This window comes from Physeter macrocephalus, chromosome 10 (genome assembly GCF_002837175.3).
Source record: "Physeter macrocephalus isolate SW-GA chromosome 10, ASM283717v5, whole genome shotgun sequence".
In the NCBI taxonomy this organism is placed as follows: domain Eukaryota; kingdom Metazoa; phylum Chordata; class Mammalia; order Artiodactyla; family Physeteridae; genus Physeter; species Physeter macrocephalus.
Window position 1 is genome coordinate 51,127,305 of NC_041223.1, and position 25,323 is coordinate 51,152,627.

Below are 25,323 nucleotides of genomic sequence, written 5' to 3' on the forward strand. Positions count from 1 at the left end.
TCTTGGGTGAACTGTTGGAAGGTGAGGCAGCTATCCTTGGCAGAGGGAGGAAGTCAAGAGGATCCTCGGGCTGAGATTCCAATGATGGGAGAGTGATATCTGAGCTAGCCTCACAATTTTTATGGAGGCCCCTGTTTTAGCTAAGTGCCATGAAAAATTGGACATAGGGGATCCCATCCTATTTAATTAAAAAATTAATTTTTATTGGAGTATAATTGCTTTACAATGTTGTGTTTCTGCTGTACAGCAAAGTGGATCAGTTATACATATATCCCCTCTTTTTTAGATTTCCTTCCCATTTAGGTCACCACAGAGCACTAAGTAGAGTTCCCTGTGCTATACCGTAGGTTCTCATTAGTTATTTTATATAAAGTAGTGTATATATGTCAATCCCAATTTCCCAATTCATCCCACCCCCCTTGCCCCCCTTGGTAATCATAAGTTTGTTTTCTACATCTGTGACTCTATTTCTGCTTTGCAAATGAGTTAATCTACCATTTTTCTAGATTCCACATATAAGCGATATTATACGATATCTGTCTTTCTCTCTCTGACTTCACTCTGTATGACAGTCTCTAGGTCCATCCATGTCGGTGCAAATGGCATTATTTCATTCCTTTCTATGGCTGAGTAATATTCCATTCTATATATGTACCACATCTTCTTTATCCATTCCTCTGTCTATGGACATTTAGTTTACTTCCATGTCCTGGCTATTGTAAACAGTGCTGCAATGAACCTTAGGGTTCATGCATCCTTTTGAATTATATGGTTTTCTCTGGATATATGCCCAGAAGCAGGATTCCTGGATCATATTGTAGCTCTATTTTTAGTTTTTTAAGGAACCTCCATACTGTTCTTCATAGTGGCTGCACCAATCTACATTCCCACCAACAGTGCAGGAGGGTTCCCTTTTCTCCACACCCTCTCCCGTATTTACTGTTCGTAGATTTTTTTGATGATTGCCATTCTGACTGGTGTGAGGTGATACCTCATTGTAGTTTTGATTTGCATTTCTCTAATGATTAGTGATGTTGAGCATCTTTTCATGTGTTTTTTTTTTAGCCATCTGTATGTATTCTTTGGAGAAATGTCTATTTAGGCCTTCTGCCCATTTTTTGATTGGGTTGTTTGTTTTTTTGATATTGAGCTGCATGTGCTGTTTGTATATTTTGGAGATTAATCCCTTGTCAGTTGCTTCGTTTGCAAATATTTTCTCCCATTCTGAGGGTTGTCTTTTTGTTTATGGTTTCCTTTGCTGTGCAAAAGCTTTGAAGTTCAATTAGGTCCCATTTGTTTATATTTTCATTACTCTAGGCAGTGGATTGAAAAAGATCTTGTTGTGGTTTATGTCAGAGTGTTCTGCCTGTTTTCCTCTAAGAGTTTTATAGTATCCAGCCTTACATTTAGGTCTTTAAAACATTTTGAGTTTATTTTTGTATATGGTGTTAGGGAGTGTTCTAATTTCATTCTTTTACATGTAGTTGTCCAGTTTTCCCAGTGCCAATTATTGAAGAGACTGTCTTTTCTCCGTTGTATATTCTTGGCTTTGTCATAGATTTGGTGGCCATGGGTGTGTGGGTTTATCTCTGGACTTTCTATCCTATTCCACTGATGTATATTTCTGTTTTTGTGCTAGCACCATGCTGTTTTGATTACTGTAGCTTTGTAGTATAGTCTGAAGTCAGGGAGCCTGATTCCTCCAGCTCTGTTCTTCTTTCTCAAGATTGCTTTGGCTATCCGGAGTCTTTTGTGTTTCCATACAAATTGTAAAGTTTTTTGTTCTGATTCTGTGAAAAATGCCCTTGGTAATTTTTAGGGATTGCATTGAATCTGTAGATTGCTTTGGGTAGTATAGTCATTTTCACAATATTGATTCTTCCAATCCAAGAACATGGTATATCTCTCCATCTGTTTGTGTCATCTTTGATTTCTTTATCAGTATCTTATCATTTTCTGAGTAAAGGTTTTTTTTCCTCCTTATGTATGTAGGTTTATTCCTAGGTATTTTATTATTTTTGATGTGATGGTAAATGGGATTGTTTCCTTAATCTTTCTCTCTGATCTTTAGTTGTTAGTGTATAGGAATGCAAGAGGTTTCTGTGTATTAACTTTGTATCCTGCAACTTTACCAAATTCATTGAGAGCTAGTAGTTTTCCAGTAGCATCTTTAGGATTTTCTATGTATAGTATCATGTCATCTGCAAGCAGTGACAGTTTTACTTCTCTTCCAACTTGGATTTCTTTTATTTCTTTTTCTTCTCTGAGAGCTGTAGCTAGGACTTCCAACACTTTGTTGAATAAAAGTCGTAAGAGTGGACATCCTTGTCTTGTTCCTGATCTAAGATGAGATGCTTTCAGCTTTTCACCATTGAGTATGATGTTAGCTGTAGTTTTGTCATACATGGCCTTTATTATGTTGAGGTAGGTTCCCTCTAAGCCCACTTTCTGGAGACTTTTTATCATAAATAGGTGTTGATCATCCCATTTTTCTTTAAACATTGGCAATAGAGGTCCATTTTAGAGTTTAGAGAGCCGTTTGGTTGGCCAACTTTCTCTATCTGCCAATTTACGTCGGGGCCGTATGGTGCTGCAAAAGAAAATAAGCTGTCTCTTTGTTAGTGGGTGGTACTTGAATAATTTCCAGTTACGGAGAATGCACCCTAGTGGCTCTTTTGCCAGGATAGAGGCTTGGTTACCCATATTGGGGAGTTATTTTTAGTCTGTTTCCAACTTCTCAGTGGTCTCTTCCTAGGGTTGGTGGCAATGCGGATCCCACAAGATCTGGCCCACACCAAGCTGTCTAGGTGCTCTAACTGAAATCTGAACCAAATCTTTGCAGGGGCTGAAAGGGGAGACGCTGTCTAAGAGGGCCTTAGTTATAAAGTCCCCTCTTAAGTCAGCAACTAGATGTTCCCAGACCCACCGTGGGGCTGGAGGAGATACCTGATGTGGGTGAGTGCTTTCAGTGAGCAGCCCCCAGAGATAGGGTGAAGGGTGAGTGGGAAAGAAGGGTTCTCTAATCAGATAAATTGCCCAGAGAGCCTCTCTGGCAGTCAAGGAGGCTTGTTCAAAAAGGGCTTGTCCCTGCTCAGTTGCGGATAATCAGGTAGGGAGACTGAATGCACATTTGGCATGTGTCCAGTTCTCTACACTCTCAGCTACAGGGATCCATGGACTTTGGACAATGTGGGGGTCTTCATCTTCCTTCCTCAGCCAGGCAAAGTGATTTTCCTGAAATCTAGCAGAAACAAGGAGTTTTAAAGGATCTGTGTCTCAGAGGAGGGATCCCTAGGCATCTGTAATGAAGGGTAGTGTGGAGAGACCTATCTGACAGAGACATATACCCTGCCTTGGGTTGGCAAGTTAGGGCAAGATGAACCAACACAGAAGACATGCTCTTGCATTTTTTACTATACCCTAGAGGTGAGAACACCTCAGGGGTTGGGGCTGTGTTTTACAGTGTGCCTACTTACACGGATATTTGCTTCTGGCCAGCAGATTGCCTAATGATCATCTACCCTGGTCCGTGACCAATTTATACTTTCACGGGAGTCTTTTTGGTGGTGAGTCTCCTGGTGGTCTTTAAGTGCCCAGCCTGTGCCCACAGATGCAGCAGGTATTGCCAAGAGCACTAGGACAAACAAAACCACATAGAACAGAGATTGAAGATTCACTTGCATCAAAAAACAGACTAGGGTTTAGGTCACACACACAAAACAAAGAGATATTCTTACTGCATGATGCCCTCTGGAGGGCTTCATGTCCAGTGCAATCCCCTTACTGGGAACTGGTACAACCAGGTGACCAATTGTATGCCACTTTGCCCCTCACCAGGGGACTGGCTCAATTTAGACAACCAACCACCCAGTCCAGTTCTCCAGAGGTCTGGCTCCAACCAGATGGCCAAGATGCTTTCCCTTAGCCAGCTAATCCCTACAACCAATCTTGGCTCTATCAGCCAAAGTGTGGTCAGGGCCCCCTGTGTTGGGTGTCCCTTGGACACTACCTCAATCGGTAGCAAGCATCCTTGCTATTGATGTGCTAGGGGAGGGGGTGTTTACCTGGGGAGCACTCCACTTGATCCTTGGCTGCTTTTCGATCTCAGGCTAAATTTAGGAGCCCTCACTGGCCCAGAGGTCGCGAATTGGGGCCAACTGCCCAGTTATTTAGCCAGCTTTGTTGGCCCTGAGTCAGCGAGTAAGCCCTGAGTTACCCGATGGAATGGGCCCCACGTTGGGCACCAACATTTGTTACCAAATTAAGTTGTATGGACCCTGCTTGAGCTCTAGCCCGGCTGAGGCTCTCTGTCTTGGCAAGGGAGGGTTCTTTTTCTGTTCGGGTTCGAATAGGTGAATAACAAATCTGAAGCTGAGATCCACACAGCACAAGCTTTATTCAGTGGCCAAAGAATGGAGAAGCAGAACTTAGTTCACAGATCTTCTCACCCACCTGGCGAAAATTATTTAATTTTAAAGAGTAAATACAAAGGGAGGAGGAGTGAGGCTAATAAAGGGGAGGCATATGCATTAGTCTACCAGGGAGGGGGCATGGCTCTTTCTGAAGGAGTGGGGTACCACCTCCTTTTTATCCTTTTTTGGTCCTTAATGTCCAGTCATGGTCTCTGGTAGATGTCATTTAGTACGCTAATGTAGTAAAATCAACATATAATGAGACTCAGTGTCTGTTGGAGGTCAGATTCATTGCTATCTTGGTCTCAGCTGGTTCCATCTGGATTTTTTTGATTGTAGCTCCCTTATCTCTGGACCTTTTAACTTAAATATTTATGGTAACTCCTGCTGAAGGTGAGGAGGGGGGCTGGCAGGTTTTGAGTAAGGACAGTTTTGCTAAAGCAGGGGTTGGAGGGTTGTGAACAAGGACACTCCTGCTAAAGGTGGGGAGGGGGGTTGATGGGTTTTGAGCAAAGACCTGGAGCAGCTCTGGCAACAACTACAGTGAGGAAAAAGGTTAGACAATAAGATGGTGGCAGTAAGCTGTGGGTTGGCTATTACTTTTTATATTAAAAGCCACAGAGGCTGAGCTTACAGCTGAGGTGAAGGTTAACTTGAATGCTGATTCATGTTCCTCTGAAAGTAAGGCACGTGAATGTGAGTGAATGATACGTATTATTGTCTATTACTGTCATTTGTTTAAACTGAATTGGCTATTTAGGGGAAAAAAATCCCTGAAAATGTCCAAGATGGGACTCTTTTGACATTCTAAAACTGGTTTTTTCATATGCCCTTAGAGGAAGTTAGCTTTCTAGAAGGAATTGATATTTCTTGTGCCTTTGAGATGTAAATGATCTATCTGGGCTCTCAGGAACTTTAATCATCTGATTCCTGACAGTGAAGAGAGAAAAAAAAAAGACCATTTTAAATGCTAGAAGGAAAACTGTGAGATCTGTCTATATAGATATACATATGTCCATGTGTACCTTATAAATATGATGTGTCTTTGCCTCCAAATGGCATTGCCAAGACTGGTTTGTGGATGAGCTCTATTTATTTGGCTTAAAAGAAAATAAGCACTTATATAAATTCTCAGAGATATAAAGGAAACTAGCCATAATGAATTTCAGGTGCACGTGACCTGGGAAATATTCAATACTGAATGGATACCTGGTATTGAAACTAGTTTTAGCTTGTTGGTTTCATTAATATAGACTTGTCTTTAGAGTTATGAATGTTAAGTATAATATTGTTGTACCTAGGTTTACTAGAGGTCAAGTAAGACCTTATATCTGTTGCGAATTTGTCAGCAAGGAAAATAACTTGATATGATGAAATTTAAAGCAAATGTAAATGAGGTAAGAGCCTTTAGGTAAACTCTATAGGAATAATCATGTTTTCGGAATGTCTGTCTAAAATAGTCTCTCCAGCTTTGGGTAACTTAAAACTAAACTAAGTTAAATGAAGAGAATTCATTGACTATATCTGGGTCATTTCAAATAGGATAAAGTATTGGAACATTAATTGCTGGGTGGGTCTAAGTTTACCTACTTTTGCCTTTTTAGGAGAGGAAGACTAAGGCATAAGTCTTGCAATCAGGAAATGTGGGTATGACAAAACAGTTCACAATTACTTCTTGATTTTTGCCAGAGATTAAGGCTTTTCAGGGTTAAGATTACAATCAGTTATAATTCTAGTTACTGTAATAAAGTTTCTTTATCAATTACATTGTAATCGGGTGTTTAACCATGCCTTTTTAAGTCTTTTGTCGTTTATAGACAGTTACTGTTGTATTCTGATGCCTTTGCAAAAAGTGCTTCATCTTCAAGAAAGTTCATAAGAAGAACTTTTTGACAAGTAGAGGTCTCTGATAAATTTCAGATCATACCACTGAACTGGCTAAGAAATGAGAGAATTCTAATGGAAAACCTGATGGCTTCATAAAAAGTTAATGAAAGGATTGGTTACTGAGTGAACTGGTGAAAATCGTTATAATTTTTATGGGTTTTGTCTGGAATATTACTGGATTGATCTCTGTTTTCTAGATATAGGGAAACCCTTCCCCTCAAGTTAGTTACGACTTACAGCAATTTGGTAAACTGCACCTGTGGGTAGAATTGAAATGTATTTTTTCTCTCTGCCTGGTCCCTCCAGAAACTGGAGACTCGTAGTTCTGAGCAGCCTAATCCGGTGAATGGGAAAGACTGTCTCCTGGCATGTGCAGGAATCTTGATATTCTGGGGACCTCTAGAAGAGAGAAATCCACTGAGGTGGAGTCTGATGGCAGGCCTTTGGCATGGCTTTCCTGGCTTTGAGAAGCCTTTTGGGAATTCAGTCTGAGACTCCTTCTGAGGAGTTCCACCACAGCCAGTTTGGAGGAGCCTATGTGGTCAACTGACCAGGCTTATTTTGCAAGCAAATTAGTCTTGATTTGATTGTGTTTGGTGGAAAGAAGGGTAGTTTTAGAGAGAAAAATATTTTGTTTCAGTGGATGTTAAATTCTAGTTCTGCTAACTGAGGTCTAGATTTATGAAAGTTATTGCATTAGCCACACTTTTGTCCTGATGTTCAGGAGGAAAAGAAAATTATCTAGTTATTACAGAGTATAACTACTCATGATGTGTAACACTGCTTGCTTTAAGTCTGCTTGTGTAACAATTCAATAATTGGTAAAATGTATAGCCTCTAATTCCGCATCAACTACCTCTGAGCTTGTTCATGATATCTCATCAGTTTTTCCCCAACGTGGATAACTAGGCAAAAATATAAAGGAGGTCTAACACAAAGGGACATGACCTGGACCTAGGGCAGGCAGGCAGCATTCACCCTGGCTTTGTGGGATATGTACTTTGGGCTATCGAAAGTTCTGCAATCAGAAGGGGAAATTATGGAAAAATCTTCACATGTGGAGGTATGGGGAAATCATTCTGGTTTACACATGGTTTAACTTAAACTTTACTGAACACACTGGCCTGTTTTGTGGCCTATTGAACATGCGTTGCACATCTACTTTGGCCACTGAGGAGGGGAATGCATTTGAAAGTCAAAATGGAGTAGCTGTGGTTCTTACAACAAGGGTAAAACTAGGTGGTTATTGTGAACATGATTTTAGATTCATTCCTGTATTACTGAAAACCTGAGTTTTCTGAACTATATCGCAGACCAGGACAGAAACCACAGGCGCTCAGAATGCAGTTACTGTTTGTATATAGCTTAATTGTCATGATCTCCCCTGTGTGTTAGATGGCTTACATTTCGTCCTGAGCAGAGGAAGTCTACTCAAGGACTGAGCATCACCAATGGCTTCACCGTGAAATGAGTCTAATTGCTGGGTCCACAGTGAGATACTGTTGTCGTCTTCCTCTGGACTTCCATGAAAAATTGACCCAGCTAATGCAACCGTGTGGGGATGACTGACAATGGGGGGCGGAAAGGCTGACCATCTTCCTGTCCTGCACGCCAGTATGTTAGAAAGACCCCTGTCGGTAAATGTTACCATACCACGAATCAGACGTTTTAGCGGGGTGACTGCCCGTGAGCCTCCCTGGACTGTGCAGTGTGGAGTGGAACAGGCTGGATTCTGGACACATAAGTCCGACTAGTGGGATTAATTTTTTGTTTGGAAAGACCTAATGGGTCCAGCCCTAGTGGCACTGAACATAACATGGAGTGGCACCCTTGTAACTGTGCTGACTCCTGGCTAGGCCACCGGAATGTTTTAGAGCTGGGCCTTCCCCTCCCCATGAGGGTGGGTCTGGGTCTGTGAAAACCAGGGGTGGCCTTACCTTCCTGGTAACTGGATAGGGCGCAGCTACACTGACTCCCTCTCCATTGACCTGGTAAGTGCTTGGCTCCAAAATTTGTCCACATCCTGGCGAATGACTGTTCTTAGCATACTAGGTACTATCTTGCTTTCAATTCTCTTTGGCGGCTTCTGCCTGTACTGTATCGTGGTATCTGGTTGCAGGGCGCCCCCCGGCCACCGCCCCCACCCCTGCCACATACCTGACCCCAGGAATGTCGCAGAAGAGGGCTGGACCAAGATTGTTAGGGTTGTGCAGGGTATGCAGAGGGGGAGCGTACGAGCAGGCCGCCCAAGGTGGCTGATCTCCTGCTCTCTGTACGTCCCCTGCTCCACCAGCGCCTGTCTCACCTACCCACTACTCACATGACCGCCCTTCCTACATACTCGCCCCCCGAACCCCGCAGCCAGCGACTGTTCTAGTCTTTAGATTAGGACAGCTCCACCTGATAGCTTATCAAAGGGGTGGTGAGGGGCCTGCCCCTCTGCTCGTTTCTCTGGTAACCGATGAGCCACGTGACATCAATTCCCCCTGTAACTGGTAACAACCCCCCTCCCTGGGAGCAAAGACTGCCACCACGTCCTGCCTGCCATCAGGCCCACATGGTGGGGTGTCACTCCGGGACCTTGCTTCAGATGTGTAAGCTCCCCCTATCCATGAAATCACTGACGTCTCTGTCACCGACTCCAGGCTCTTTCTTCAGTCTTGAAGCTGGGCCTATACAGGCCGTGCAGGCCTGCGGGGTGCAGCCCAACAATATCCAAACTGGGCCAACCAAAACTCCTCCTGCCAATTGTTTCATCATTCTTTAATCCTGATTTTACGATGGCATCAATCAAAACCATCTGTGAATTTTATCTGCAACACAGAACACTGCATAGAATCCCAGAATCTCGGGGTTGGTGATACCTTAAAGGTCACTTAATTTAGGCTGATTGATTTTCGTCCTCCCTTTAGATGGCTTGGTTTTCTTCTCTATTTTATTTGTGAGAAGGGAAAACTGAGACAACTTGTTGTATTTTAAAAAAAAAAAAAAAAGCACAGACATAATAAGATCAAATCATTTGTGTAAAACTGTCATAAAATGCAGAAAGTTGTTCACATTATATTTGGCTATGTGGAGAGCAAACCATACATATACGTGGCATGTCAACCCTGACTAGACATCAAATATCAAATTATGTAATGCAACTGCTCACCACAAAAGCTATGCAGAGTAATAACATTTTTAATGTTTTATTTTGATATAATTTTATATTCACAGAAGTTCAAAGAACTTCTGTTTACTATTTTCCAGATTTACCATTTATTAATATTTTGCTGCATTTGCTTTATCATGTGTTCTTTTTTCTTGAACCACCGCAGCATTTTGTTGACATCTTGTCTCTTTACCTATAAATATTTCAGTGTTTACTTCCTAAGAACGAGGGCTTTCAAAATAACACATTTTTTAAATCAAGACATAAAGTTAACATAACCATCAGAATAAATTTTTAAAAATGTTAACTACAAAGAAAAATACTCTGCCTTTTCACGCAGGAGGAAAATTTTGGCCTGTTTTGCTTACTATGATATTCCCAGACTCTACCATAGGGCCTGGCACACAGCCGGTCCTCAATAAATACTTGTTAACATCTTAATGTGACGGTGTGATACTAGGTTAACCACATTTCTAAGCAAAGTATTTCTAAAATAAAGCGAAGGCAACGACAACAAAATATGCAGTCATTTCTTTACTACCAATGATTTGTAATTCCCCAGTTACAAAAAGAGTAAAAGCCTTCTGATGTAAAGGACTGATGGGAAATTACCTTTTTAAGATGAGACAAACAAGTTAGAGCATAAGTAAATGGGACTTTGTTGGTTCCCCTCTGGGCCACTCTGGGGACCTGCTGTCTCTTCACAGGTAGCGGTTTCTGATGTATTCTCGGTACATGGAGGTGTCTTCTTTCCCCAGGGGCTGCATGATACCTTGACTGGCCTGGATGTGGGCCTGGAAGATCTCTGTAGATTTTCTGTCTACTTGTGGAGGCTGAACTTCATAGATGTTGTCTTGGGAGAAAGCTGAGATGGGTGTTCTATAGAAGAGAAGCGAGGACAGAGCTACATTAAAGAAAATAAAGGACCATAGGGACCTTGACCTCAAAAGCACTTGAGAGCCACTGACTTTGAACGAGTGAACTTAGTAGTAACAAGTGGTGGTAGTGACCTCCCTGTTCCCTCTCGGTTGGCTTCCTCCTCTGCCTGAAAGAGCAGGACCAGTACTTGCCCAGGGAGCCTTCCCTGGCATGCAGGCTGGATGGGCACCCCTCCTCTGTTCCCGCAGCCCTGGGCACACCCATGTCTGTGTGCCCATCTGCCTCCCTCACATGACTGAAGTACCCTGAGGTAGGGCCTGTACAGACTTTTCGCTCTCTTTCCTTGGTACCTGGTAGGTACTCAATAGTTTTCTTAAGTAGGACTTATTAGTAGGAATCAGTGAAGTAGGGGATACTAATAATTCCTACCTCATAGGTTGATGGCAGGAGTAAATGAGTTTATATCTGTAAAGTGTTCCTTTAGCATAGTGCCTGGCACACTATTAGTGCTCGATAAAAGTGTACTATTGTTAGTAATTACCGGTGCATAATTCCTTAGCTGCGATCCTGAAATCCTAAAAGCTGTAATAACCAAACGTTACTTTGCCAGCAAAACCTGACCCAATTGAAACTCATCTGGTGGTACAACATACAATACTCGGCCCACTTCATGTGTATATTAATGTGTTTATTTATCAGCCTCAGATCGCACTGGGGATGTTCTTATAAGGTATATGCTAACACCCCCAGAATTCTGAATTCTGAAACACATCTGGCTTCAGATTTTTTGGATGAGAGACTGTAAATCTGTAACAGGCAGCTTCCTTCCTTTCTGGGGTGATTTGAAAAAGCACCCAAGAACCTCTCTATTCAAAAATATCTCTCCATTCCCACCCCACCTAGACTGCCATAGTGCTTCAAATTTCCATCCACCCTTGGGGAAGGCGCTGTCTCCAAGAAAGGCCTTGTCAAAATGCAGCCGGGTGCCTGACACACGCTTAACTCATCGCAGTGTGAGCACCTGCTAGTTATTACCTCCTTGGCTGGGGGCAGGCCCTCTAGGGATGAATCAACCACCAAGTCAGGTGTGCTGCAGAGTGAGTGTGTGTGGAAGGTCAAGGAGAGGCAGGCCATGGGTAGGCGAGGATGGTGCGCTACACCTTGTGAGGGGCGGGGGGTACAACGACAGCACACTCCACCACTTAGCCCAGGGCCGGCCCTGCGGAGGAGTGGGGGGTTGCTTCTCCACATCAGGGTACCAAGACCACAAAGAGAAAAGATCTGGAGAATCTATTCTGCTGGGCTGGGACCTCAGTCTTGCTCATGTACATCGTATCAGAGGACCAGAAAGGCATCCTGGACGCCTGGCTGTTTGGTTAGCTGGGACCCCTGGAGCTTGGGGGGGATTCCCTGCAGTCAGAAGCAGAACTGAACCTCAGACCCAGCTAGGACTGTACTTGCAACGTCAACATTTTGTGGGACACTAGGAAGGTGCAGTGAGCGACACATGAAGGGAGACAAGAGTTGTCCAGTAAAACCCTCCATCCTCATAGGATGCGTTACAATTACACTTAGGTCTGTCTTACTCTCCTAGAAAACAGTCAAGGTAGCTCCCTGTACTTTGCCTTTAGAACACTAACACATCCTGCCTTGGCTGGAGACTCTGCTTAAAACCGCTGTGAAATCAAGTCCAACTAAAGGTGGAATATTCTTTCTGGAAGTCAACCTCAATGATTTGACCTTGGGGTAATATATTTAAACTCAAATTTGGTAAATGGCTTATGAAATACTCTCATTTTTCCAAAGCACTCTAATAATTTCACATGATCTTAGACCACACCCTTATTTAAATAAATAAAAACCAAAGGATAGTGATTTACTCGAAGTTTAAAAAAAAAAAGACCCAGGTGAAAGAATCCTGAGCTGAGTCGATTTGAATTCCAGCTTGGCAGCAGTGCTTTTCTTCAAAATACAAAAGTAACGTTATAATGACAAGTGGCTGGGGTGATTAATATATGACTCTTCTCAGTTTTCCCTCACAAAATCATAGCAACTCTTCAGTCATGTACATAATTCAAAGCAAGATGCTAGAATTCTTTAACGGTTGTTAATATTCAGGGTCAAACCATTTTAACCTCAACACTTAAAAAGGAGGCTTCATTAGCGGTTTTAGAGATTGTCATCAAAGTGCCGGCCACAGCAACTCCTGGACCACACCATCCACACCTGTCTAGTGTCTACACCCTCCACGTCACATTTAAAGTCAATTTAAAAATGGGACTAATGGTTTCTGTGCTTTGAAGCCAGACCTTTGCCTGCAACCCTGTGTGCATGAACCAAGAGCTTTCCGGCAGGCATCACACCAGAGAGATACCACCTGGGAACTAAACCTTAATGCAACTGCGAAAAGGAGAATCCAAGTCATCAAGTCATTGTTTTGTCCTTCAGCAGCTCAGATGAATACACGGGTGGGCAGGCTGTAGGGGGATCAGCAGCAGGGCTGGGACAGCCATGAACAGGGCCACAGACCAGCCACTTCTACCCACTGCCTGGGGTTTCTTATCAGCAAATCAATCAGGAGTCCTCACCCTACTTCTCAGTAAACTGCTTCAATGCCCCGTGGAGTAATGAAAAACCATTACAAACACTCTAAATGTGAAATGTCAACATCAGCCTTAAATGGTAGCGGACTGAGTGGCAGGTGGGTTTAGGGCTTCAACACCACCTCACTGTGGTGTTGATTTTGCTACTCGCTAAAGTTTGAGAATCTCTGGTCTAAGGAGACCAAACTGTAATCTAAAATGCTAAATAAAATCTTATTTGTGGTCAGTCAACAGCATTGAACATTTTTAAGTAGAAACTTTCTTCTTAAATGATATACTACCACTAATCCTACATTGAGCAGGCATCGTTTAACACTTAACTGTAAAGACATGAGTAGCAATATTACATATTTCCTAACGTCCTCACACTTGATTTCCCCGTTGGCTTATGCAAGGCAAGGAAGAAATGTAAAAACATCCAAGACCCTCACAAGGGGCTGCTGGTGGGAACCTTGTCTCTGAGGGGCACTGGAAAGAGATGGAGGTAACCCCAATAACACTTCCAACACTACATCTAATAGTCTTTTTATTAGCTTAGATGGCATTTGTTTCTGGGTGAAAAGACCAGTGTTTAAACACTAAATGATGTGGAAATTGTAAGACTACTTTCTTTTATTCATTCCAGTAGAGAGAGATGGCTGCTTATTGCACTTCCATGGTGGGGAAAAAACGTTCGACATGTCTCTCCTGTCCATAAACAGAATTTGTTGTCAGCTTCTCCCCACAGTCCTCAAACGGGTAAGACTTACTGCCCTTAATTCAAATGCTAGTAGTCTTTTTGGAGATGAATTATTATAATTACAAATTTGCAGGCTCATTTCTTTTTATCTACAAAACCTAGTCCCATCTTCAAGGAAGCCTCTGTATTTCCTCTCAAGGAATGCTGCGGTCGTCTTTAGTTCATTTATGGGCTGCTCAGCGTACTCAGACACCAAGGATTGATGACACTTAGCCTTAACTGCAGTTCCCATTCACAGAAGAAAAACACTTTAGGCAGAAATTCATTAGACACTACATGTTTTTAAAGAAGATCCTTACTGGTGCCTTTTTATGCTCTTCCTTAAATGTGTTATTACTCGTTTGGTTATAATATGACCATGTCCTATAATAATGGTATCTTACACTTGGATGCATAACGAAAGTTTGAGTCCCTTTAGAAGTTCAATTCCCATTGAGGGTATTTCTGACTTATACATATTGAGTACCCAATAAACATGTTGGTTTGACAAGAAAATATTTAATTGGTCAGACTGAAATGTCTTCTGGATTTAGTAATGATATGACGATTTGTGGTTGGTGATAGAAGAACTAGATAATAACCTGTATAATTTCAATAATTTTATATATGTGATACTTTTCCAACATGTTAAAATCTTATACTTTTTCTATGATGAGCATTTTGGCACACACCAAACCCATTTGGCTTTTCCAGAAAATTTAGTAATGGTTCTAATCACAGGATATATTTCCCTTCTGTTGCTACCACAAACTCCAAGTTTTCCCAAGTTGCTGTTTTCACATCACCAAATGGTTCTGTTGGTTCATGACTGAGTGACAGAATCAAAAGGATATTACAGGTGAAGAGGCCCTTATGGAAGACCCTGACCAACAGCCTTATTTGCAGATGATGGTCAGCATTAGGTCATTGCTCTCATTACTTTCCTCTACCTTCTGGGAGAAAACAATAATTAGGGCAGGATCAAAGTTGATCAGATGCTCCAGTCTCAGTGGGGTAAAACCTCAGCTAAATGTCTTAATAGCACAAGCCCTTTATTATTCTATTTGTCTTTCTGCCGGCTTTGTAATTTCTATTAAGCAATAAGGGCTATTATTTCCTAACTGGCAGAGGGGCCTATGGCACACATTGCCCTGCGATCATTTAAAAAATATATATATTTATTTTTATGACTGCGTCTGGTCTTAGTTGTGGCACGTGGGATCTTTTGTTGTGGTGTGCGGGCTCGTTCCTGTGTGCAGGCTTCTCTCGTTGTGGCATGCGGGTTTTCTCTCTCTAGTTGCGGCACACAGGCTCCAGAGCGTGTGGGCTCTGTAGTTTGCAGCACACAGGCTCAGTAGTTGTGGCACGTGGGATTAGTTGCCCTGCGTCATGTGGGACCTTAGTTCCCCAACCAGGGATCGAACCCATGTCCCCTGCATTGGAAGGCGGATTCTTTACCACTGGACCACCACGGAAGTCCCTGCAATGATTTTCTCTTTCTAGCTTTTAATATGGCTCAGAGCCTTTAGCCCTCAGTTTGTGGGTGCCATTCTAACATCTTTTTGTGACCATCCATTGCTTCTCGTTAGTTCCCTTATTAGATTGCTTGTATCTTTCCAACAAAGTACTCTCATACATTGAAGCCTAGTCACGAATCTATTCTACCAAGATGATACGGTGAGAATGTGTTTGCTTCTTCATGTTAAAAAATCAGGATAATGCTGCATATTCCTCCCATTCAGCGTATAAGTATAGACACCTAAGTCCAAAATGTAGCTCTCAAATCATGCTTTTCCAATATGGTAGCCATTAGCCACATGTGCCTATTCAAATTTATATTTATTTAAATTAATTAAAATTAAATAAAATTTAAAGTTAGTTCCTCAGTAGTACTAGCCACATTTTAAGTTCCTGATAACCACATGTGGCTAGTGGCTACTGCATTGAACAGTGCAGTATAGAACATTTCCTTCATCACAGAAAGTGCCATTGGATAGACTGTTCTAGAACCTCTTTCCTGCTATTTTTTTCTTAGAAATTCTGAGTATCTCTTTCTAAACTCATTGCCTTAATATAATACATCTCTGCATAGCACTTATCACTATCTGGTCTTTTATTTATCTGTTTATATACTTTCCAGGATGTGAATTCTATCTTGCTTACCTCTTTATTCCCCAATGCCCGGAAGAATCTTTGGCACATAGTAAGTGTTCAGTAATTACTCCCTGAATGAATGAATGGCGTCTGTTTAAGGAAGATGATTTTACCTTGGATTTCTAAATTCAGAACCTGAAAGCAGTGTGATTTGGATTACTCTAGAATCTAGAGTCTCGATGATAGGGAGGTAGGATTTCCAACAGAAGTCTGGCTTTTAAGTTCGTTTCCTCAGATAACCATAAGGTGGACACGGGCGCTGAGGGGAAGCTGAGGTGCTTTTTAGCAGGGCAAAACTATCCAAGTAGCTCAAAAAACAAAGGTGAGGCAGGAGGGATGCGTTCTAATCCCCCTTTAGAGGTGAGAAAACAATGACTCAGATTAACAAACTCACTAAATGGGCTGAAATCAAGAGGAATGAGTCAATCTTCAAACCAACTCTAATAAAATGAAACAAAAGGCAAAATAAGTCCCTATATCCTGGGATTCTAGAAAGCAGGCTCTGCCTATGTAATTTGCTTTCATATACCCTGTCAAGCCCGTTTCAGTGTTGGAGATATGGGCAAGCACATTTGCTGCCTTCCACACATACGCACTGCCCCGACCCCACAACCAAGGGCACTTGCATGTGTCTTTGGGTAGACATACACGACATCACAGTAAAGGCAACAGGCTTGAGGGGCAAACACTCATCCATGTATTAGGACATGAAACCATGCTATTAGCTGCTGATGACATTCTAAAACATCATCAAGGTGGTAAAAAAAATTTACTTTTTATTCCTGCTAAAACAGCAAGTCTATATAATACACACAAAATGTTATGAACCTAATGCATGATTTCCCCAAAGTCCAATTAAATTTTCAGTCTTGTTATGCCATTGAGAGCAAATGAGCGAGATACAGAAGAGTGTATAAATCTGATTCCTTCAAATCCAAACAAATTCCAATTCCGTTGAACAGCTGCTATTACAATGGGGTGACTGAACCGTCCTCCAGCAGAGATACTGGAAGAGAGGTTAGAAATTTCACAAGCAGGTTAAAATGCATTAAAGCAAATATGACAATAATGCCAGTCCCTAAACAACCCACCATTAGAAGGAGCAAAAGGGGTGGTGAGAAGGAACTAAAGAATATAATCGGTGATGATGGAACATAAAATGTACAGTCTTGTAGACCAGGGGTGCAGGCAGCCCTGTCTGTATATAAGGCCCTTCAAAGGCTCAGCAGTAAGGAATCTCAACTGCTTACTGTAGACTAGATCTTTATAGATTTTGATAGGAGAGGAGTATGTCATTTGGTTATGGAGTGTGAGGACAGCAAAACTCTTATTGTGTGTGTTTCTCAAACACTTATCTGCCTTCAACGTGTCAGAGAGCCATGTCAGTGACAGGCCAGCCAGAAAGGCACTGCAGTCTCACAAAAGTTAGGATTTAATGCCTAAGCCTAAGCCACATTAACAAGAGAGAAAAGTTATTTATAGATCAAAGTACACAATGACCTTAATATATCTCAAAGAAATCCATGCATGTGACTGTCTAAGGCTGCTAAACTCTTTTTTTTTTTTAAAGCTTTACTGAGGTACGATTGACAAAAACTATCTTTTGAAGACTTATTTTTCATCAGATCAACTAGATGAAAAAAGTGTATGTACATACACATACACATGTATGTTATGTACACAGATATATTTATATGTAACAGTTATGCTTATATATACTAATATATACATATATTTTCTTTAAACATAACGCTGAGGGAAGGGCTCTGTGTGTTTGTGTGTGTGTATATATATATATTTCAACACTCCCCACAGTGATATACTTCTAACATTATTAACATTCTATTTTACACTGTTATACATAAGAGCCTTAGAGACTATTACAAGCTTGTGAGAGTAAAGTTTTTGGTTAAAATGTCATAACATCACTGCCATACATATACATTGAAAAAAAAACTAACAATGCTTACCTAATATTTATCATGGAAAACTGCTTCAATCTATCGATGCTTTTCACCTTTCTATTATAAAATAAGACAGATAACAGAAAACCACAAAACACACACACACACACACAATTATTAGAAGGTAAACACAAGCTGGGTCAAGAAACAGAAATTTTGGCAGCCAACCCAGAATCCCCACCACAACCCCTCCCTCCCCTCATAAGTAGCCATCAACCTGACTTCTACAGTAATCAATTCTTTGCACTTTAAAAAAAAAAAATTATTTTTTCATTCAAATGTGCATCCCTAGACTATAGTTTAAAAGTGTGACAGGCCTTTTAATCTACAGATTCTCCCTCCTATCTTTTCTTACAATTTGTCGAAGAAACCAGGTTGTAGAGTTTCTCTCATCTGGGTTTTGCTGATGGCATATTCATGACGCAGTTCAAAAATGTTCCTCTGTCCTTTATATTTCCTGCAAGCCAGCAACTGGATCCAGAGGCTTGGTGAGAATTTGCTTCAATTGCTGTGGCGAGACCACAGGTGGTGGAGTGCTGTGTCATCAGGAGGGCCACAGTGTCTAGCTGTTTCTCTTTTTTGATGCCCACAGTCATTGATATGCAATGCCTAGATCCATTAATTCACTGGGGATTGCCAGATGATAATTATCTTATTTTTTTTCATTTATCAGTTGTCACACTTTAAAAATATATATATTTATTTTATTTATTTATTTTTGGCTGCGTTGGGTCTTTGTTGCTGTGCGCGGGCTTTCTCTAGTTGTGGCGAGCGGGGGCTACTCTTCGTTGCAGTGTGCGGGCTTCTCATTGCGGTGGCTTCTCTAGTTGCGGAGCACGGGCTCCAGGCGCGTGGGCTTCAGTAGTTGTGGCTCATGGGCTCTAGAACGCAGGCTCAGTAGTTGTGGCGCACGGGCTTAGTTGCTCTGCGGCATGTGGTATCTTCCTGGACCAGGACTCGAAGCCGTGTCCCCTGCATTGGCAGGTGGATTCTTAACCACTGCACTGCCAGGGAAGCCCTGGTCACACTTTTTTAAAAAGATTTTTTTCCTCATCTCTTGTTTGGTTACACAACGGTACAATTCATATGATTCAGAGTCATATGCTTGATTCTTTGTTTTCCAGGTAATGCAATAGTTCCTTATCATCCTTCTAAGGTGACCAGATTTTTAAAAAATCATCATAAACTCATGGATTTAAACATATTTGATGAGTTCCATCCTGCTGTATTTAATATCCTTATTGAAGTGCAAATTTTCCCATCTTTGTCCAGTGGGAGCCAGCATCACAAGAGAGTATCATACTGTATATCACTGCCCAGGAAAAGATCAAAATTCAAAATCTGAAGTATGGTTTCCATTGAACGCATATCGCTTTTGCACCATCGTAAAGCCCAAAAATTTTAAGTTGAACCATTCTAAGTTGGGGACCATCTGTGCTCCATTTTTTTTTTCTGACAAAGTTTTTTTCTCTGACATAAAGCCTGAGAATAATTTTCTTTCCCTTAAAAGTCGCTTTCTCTTTTTAGATGTCTAAAGGATCTTTTTCCTTTAAAGTCCAGTTAACATACTATACTGTATCATTTTTGGTCACTATTCTCAGGTATGTGTTGTGCTATTCAAATACGTAGTTTTAAGCAGTTTTATATTTCAGAAAAAAATTTGGCATTACTGTTTTTAGTATTTTTTTTGTTCCCTTGCTTTGTTTTTCTTCATCAAGACTCCTCCTATCCATGCTAAATCTTCCTTGCCTATTGCCAATATTTGACACTTTCTCTTAAATCTTTTTTTCTTCATTTCTTTTTGAATTTTAAAGTTTTGTATTTTAAGCTCATTTTGAAATAGTATGCTTCAGTTTTTTTTTTTTTTTTGCGGTACGCGGGCCTCTCACTGCTGTGGCCTCTCCCGTTGCGGAGCACAGGCTCCGGACACGCAGGCTCAGCGGCCATGGCTCACGGGCCTAGCTGCTCCGCACCCGGTTCCCCTGCATCGGCAGGCGGACGCACAACCACTGCGCCACCAGGGAAGCCCTATACTTCAGTTTTGACCTCTTTTATCAAGTTGTCTTTCTGGCATGCTTTCATCAGAGGGATGTTATTCTGCTCTGTGTTCTTTCATTCTCCTAATAACTTTATATGGGTTTGGACCTCGATACTTTTCTGTTGCTCATTATGCAAAATTAAATTTTCCTGAACCTTTAGAATGGAGTGTAGTTCAGGAAAACCTGACTAACTTGTTTAAAACCATGGCAGCTTGCTTTCTGAGATTTCCTTTACCTCTTCTCTTTCCCCTCTTCTATCTGGACTTTCTCTTTCCCTCATGCCTCCTGCCACTGTCCTGCCCAGTTTTGACTCCACTGTCAGCACTTTCTCCTCAGACGGGTGCCCTGGCCTGGAAGGGAGCTTTGGCCGTTGGGTTCAGGAGTTAATCTGGCCCAGACTGCCTCAGCTCTTTTCAGAACCCACCAAAAGCCCCTGCACTCACCTGGCACTGAATTGGGTAAAACCCCTCCCAGTTTCAGCTGCTGTGCTCAGATTAGCCCGCAGTCATTTCCAGTGCACTCCTGTTAGCTACTCTGGGGCTCTCCTGGTCTCAGGTCTGTCAGATGCCCTGCTGTCCCCTCCTGACTCCTTCCTCTCGTACAGCATGAGTATTATGCAGGTCTTGTGGCTGTTGGCGGTTTACCTCCACCACCTGCTTATATTTTGTGATTTGTGGATAACTTACGTGGTTTGAGGTAAATGCTGCCCATGTGTATTTGGTTGTGCTCCCTAGTGGTTCTGTTTTATGTGATGATTCAGAGATTTAAAAAACTATGTTGCTGCCGTCTTCTTCCCAGAACCGACTAGGCATGTCTGTTTTTAAAGTGTATTTTTCACCCATCCCCAAAGCTGGACGGTCCCTAAATGTGACATACTGTTGCCTGCATGGCTATACTGTCCTTGCTGCTGAGGTAGGCGTTGCCACACCACTTCTCCTTACCCAGGGCTTTGTTCAGAGAAACTCTTTTCCAGCTCAACTCCCATTTCTACTGCATCAGGATTTGGTCTCCTCAGAGACAGCTGAATACCACAGGGTCCAGATGTGGCTGCTATCCTAGTGATGCAGAGACTTGGGGGAAGTGCGGAGAATGTGGTAGAGCCCTTAATCTCACGGTTCACTTACACCTGGCTAATCAAGCATTATGACAACTATGGCAGCAGAAAGAAATACAAGTAGTTAGGAAAATTAAAAAATGCCTATCAGCTTTACTTTTATTGCAGCTCATGGGAGATGGCGAGGACATCAGTTAGATTTGGGTCATGGGCTGAATGAACAAGGGAGTCCTTCCGATGCTACTTAAGGACCTCACCCCATCATGCGAGCAGGGTGCTTTCACCATTCTTGCCTAGTGGCATTTGATGACTGCTAATACACACGGCAACTGTATGTTTCTGTTCTCTCCCTTTCTGGAGAGTTTTAATCCTCTTTTGCCACCAGTGTATATTGAGAGCAGACAGGCAGTCTTTTAATTTATAGGTCACTAGATCACAAAAAGCCTCATCTGGACTTAAAGAGAGCTGCACAAAACCCAGAGATCCTGGACTTTGAGTGGGATATGGTGATGTATGGGGGGAGGGAGTGGGTTCTACTTATAGTAAGAGGAATATGCATAGATAACTGGGTAGCTAGCAGGGCAGACTCCGACAGATAACATAAATTAGATTCCTCAGTATCCATCTGAACTCCCCTTCCTGCATGCAGAGGCTGAAAAACAAAAAATAACATCCCAGACTCCCTTGCAATTTGGGTTCAAAATGTGATTTAGGTTCTACCCACCACTTGTACTCACAGGAGTCTGATTTGGAACTGACTCATATGCGAAGAAGCAACACGTAGGGTGTCCTTTTGGCAGACTCTGGCAAAGGCAACGTGCTCTCGAGTTGGCCACCCCAGTGGAAGCTTCCTGATTATAGCTGAGGTGGCTGGTTTTGCAGCCAGCAGCTGCTGTGATACCTTCCGGATCTAGGCAGATGCAGCAGCCACTCTGATGATTTGCCATGTGCTTTGCGGAGTCATTCCTGGCAGCTTGGTCTACAGTCTGTCTCTTCAGCCCTCTGGTGATTCTGAAAGCCACTGAAAATCCCATAATAAATAACTTTCTGTTTAATCTACCTTGAGTGGATTATGTTTTCTGCAACTGAACTCTGACCACATAGCCAGCCAATGTGCAAAAGCACAGGAAGCTCCATCTCTTTCTTGCTTTAGCCAGGAGCAAGCACACAGGTGCCTAGGTAACCCTGTTCCTGGATGGTTCTAGCAACAAGGGGATACTTCCAGCAGTTGGGCACATTTGTGTTCACTGCCCTAGGAGATGGAAGGGACAGTCTACTACAAGCACATATATGAGTGGCAATGGTGGTACTTTTGATGTTTGGGGCATAGCTGTTAGTATTTTTATAGGTCCATGTATGGCAGAATGATACTCTTCTACATTGTCTCTGACAACTGTAAAATTAAAATGTCGTTTGTGTTTTTAAAAGGACTTTTGGTTTTAGACAAAGTAAGATGATTTTTGGACCTGAAACAGGTAAAATGCCTCCAATTTAGGAGGCAATTTATAAGTTGTAGGATTTCCCTCCCATTTTGTAGGATATATTGCCTTAGTATAAAAAGAAATGCAGTTTTTCCTCTGTTTCAGCTGTGTCTAGTATTACAAACACCAGGAGAGCACCCAATGATATTTGGCTGCACTGTTTTGTAGGCCATAACGTGAACATTTCAGCTGCTGTTTAATGAGAGCACACTTGGCTTTGAGCCACAGGCAACAGGAACTGGTTACCCTGCACAGCACTGGGTCTGTTCTGCCAGTAAAGGACAGGTTGCACATCAAGCCTGTAACAGCTGTTCTCAAAGGGCAAAGAATACAACCGCCCCTCCCAGAGTCATCCTTTCTCCCCGCCTGTACACAGGCCCAGACTCTCCCTCAGGGCAACTGGTCATCTATCAGACATTTCCACAGTGACCTGTGGGAGCAATCTGTGCCTGCTGTCCTCAAATTTCCTGGAACAGCAGCAGCAGTGGCCTTTCACTCCTGGAGATGCAGAGCAATGGGCTGCAGTAATGGCCCTGTGTCTTATCTCCCACATGGAAGTGATGACACCTACTTATATTCTTCATGCCCATTTGAATATTTTCACCTTTTCCTGATGATTTACAGAGTGCTATCACTGAGTCTGCCATGTCACATCATTACATCTCCTGTTACCTGCATCTTTTTTCTAAGACTTTTTATTGTAGAACCTCTTCAGATTTATAGAACTATTATACAGAGAGTTGCCACATACCCCATACATACCCCGGTTTCCCCTATTGGTGACGTCTTCCATTAGGATGGTACATTTCTTGCAATTAATGAACTGATATTGACACATTATTATTAACTAAAATCCATACTTAGTTTTTACCTAACGTCCTTTTTCTTTTCCAAGAACTTACCAAGGATACATTACATTTAGTTGTCATCTCCGCTTAGGGTCCTCTTGGAGGTGACAGTAGACTGACCTTGTCGCTGATGACCTGGATAGTTCTGAAGAGTACTTAACCTGCATCTTTTCAGAGTTATCCTTCACTTTAATAGCAGTAAGGATCAGACCAAACTGACTTTTGGAAGGAGCTATCAGTAGGATCATGAGCCTTCAAACCAAAACCTACCTGTCCTGAGTTTTCAGAAAGCTCATGTGGCTTCATCTCTGTCAGTGTTCATCTGTGATGGGGTGCTGGGCACGCTGCCCAGTGGATACTCAGACACAGCTGCCAAGGGAACTCCGGTGGAGGATTTGATGGAGCCGGGGGTTCCACAACCTGGCTGATCACTACATTCAAAGAATTTTACAAAGCACAGATGCCCAGGTCTTAGCCCAGGTGTAGTGAATCAGAATCTCTGGCAATAGGGTCTGGAAGTCTGTATTTTGTATTGCTTAAAAAAACAAGTCTTTCTAATTATGTTTTTAATATAGAAAATTATAAAACATGGCCCATAATCCATTAGTATTAATAATATAAAGGTATAAATGTAGAAAATGTAAAGAGAAACCAAAAGTCTAAAATGAAAGCTGAATGCCTCCCTATAATCTATTTAACCATTTTCTAAGGATGCTTTGATTGCCCCGTTTATAGTGTTGTCTTCTGTTTGCCTGAGATTTGTATTTCAGCAAAGCTTCCCAAGATATTCCGGTGTAACCAGAAATTTGGAACCCACTACTACAGAGAAGTTCACAACTGAGCTGAGGGGGAGCAGAATGTCCCTTTCCATGCTGGTGTCCTTCTGAAGTCACAAAGCCCTGCTCTTCCCTTTCCTCCCCCGAACAAGTCAGCCCTAAAGCCATCATATGGGGGCAGAGCAAGGAGAGGCAGCCTGTGACAGCCTGTGGGGTGTTGGAGCCCAAGTGGGGTGAGAAGGGCAGATCCAGCGTGGGGAGTTTAGGCCCGAGTGAGGAGGGCGTCCACGTGTAGGGGCAGCCTGAGGTGGTATGTCAGAGACTACGCAGGGAGAAGTGGGTGTGAACATCCATGTGGAGCGGTAGCCTGGGGCCCAAGGGGATAAGGAAGGCATTCACGAGGGTGGTGTCTCTGAAAAGGTGTCAGTGCCCGAAGAGAGGGCATCCATGTGGGGGAAGGGGTGGATGCAGTGGTGACGGACGACTGGTTATATACGAGGGAACAAATCAGATAAATATAATGAGGGTAACGGAGCCATGTTGGAGAGGAAGGTCACTCATATGGAAAGGGAGATGGACGGAATAACCTCAGAGTACCCTCCAATTAGAGGCATCAGTATGAATTTAAAGATATATATCTATATTTTATTTGTATTATACTTACAAATATATAATTTATATTATATGATATATGTAGTATATATTTGTATATACATATATGTACATATTTGCATATGTCTGAGTATATGTAAATATAATATGTCCTTTGAGTGGGCCTGGGAGCAATGACACCCCAATGGCAATAGTGCCCACACCTTGGCTTTAATACTATTTTCCACTAAAAAGAACCTGAGGTCCTTGGAGAAATGACTGATTTCAGGGCTGGGGCAGGCAAAGAACATGATGAGCTTAGAACATCTTGTGCCAGAAATCAAGGATATACTTAAAGAATGATGAGGATGTGTCCAGAGAACATAGGAGCCAGGCTAAAGGGACGCAGGTGAAATTTGGAACAATTTGAGTATCAAAATAAATAATGACAGTAACAGACTATATCCCATCGAATAAAACAGAAAACCAAGATCTCATACTGAGAAAAATAAATAAATGAAATAATTGAAAGTTTGATGAAGAAAGGGATGTTTACATCATTTCAAAGTACCTCCCACAAAACATTAATTAAAAGGGGGGGGCTTCCCTGGTGGTGCAGTGGCTGAGAGCCCGCCTGCCGATGCAGGGGACATGGGTTCGTGCCCCGGTCTGGGAAGATCCCACATGCCGCGGAGCGGCTGGTCACGTGAACCATGGCCGCTGAGCCTGCGCGTCCGGAGCCTGTGCTCCGCACAGGGAGAGG

At 42.3% G+C, this 25,323-nt stretch overlaps 1 protein-coding gene across 3 annotated transcripts in view; it reads right to left on the minus strand.

Annotated features, from left to right (window-relative positions):
- Positions 1 to 9,464: 9,464 nt before the first annotated feature.
- The window catches only part of FIG4 (FIG4 phosphoinositide 5-phosphatase), a 129,412-nt gene continuing 113,553 nt past the window's right edge, over positions 9,465 to 25,323 (minus strand). Inside the window, exons 24-26 of one of the 3 annotated variants that reach the window (XR_008618380.1) lie at positions 18,127 to 19,083; positions 17,778 to 17,828; positions 10,266 to 10,332 (exon numbers count right to left, since the gene is read on the minus strand). Coding sequence is in view for 2 of the 3 variants with exons in the window: in XM_028494556.2 (XP_028350357.1) it covers positions 10,155 to 10,332; positions 17,778 to 17,828 (229 nt within the window). In the remaining variant the exon portion in view is untranslated. Of the gene's footprint in view, positions 10,333 to 17,777; positions 17,829 to 18,126; positions 19,084 to 25,323 lie in introns of all 3 variants that reach the window. The other 2 variants (XM_028494556.2, XM_007104747.4) reach the window with 2 other exon arrangements.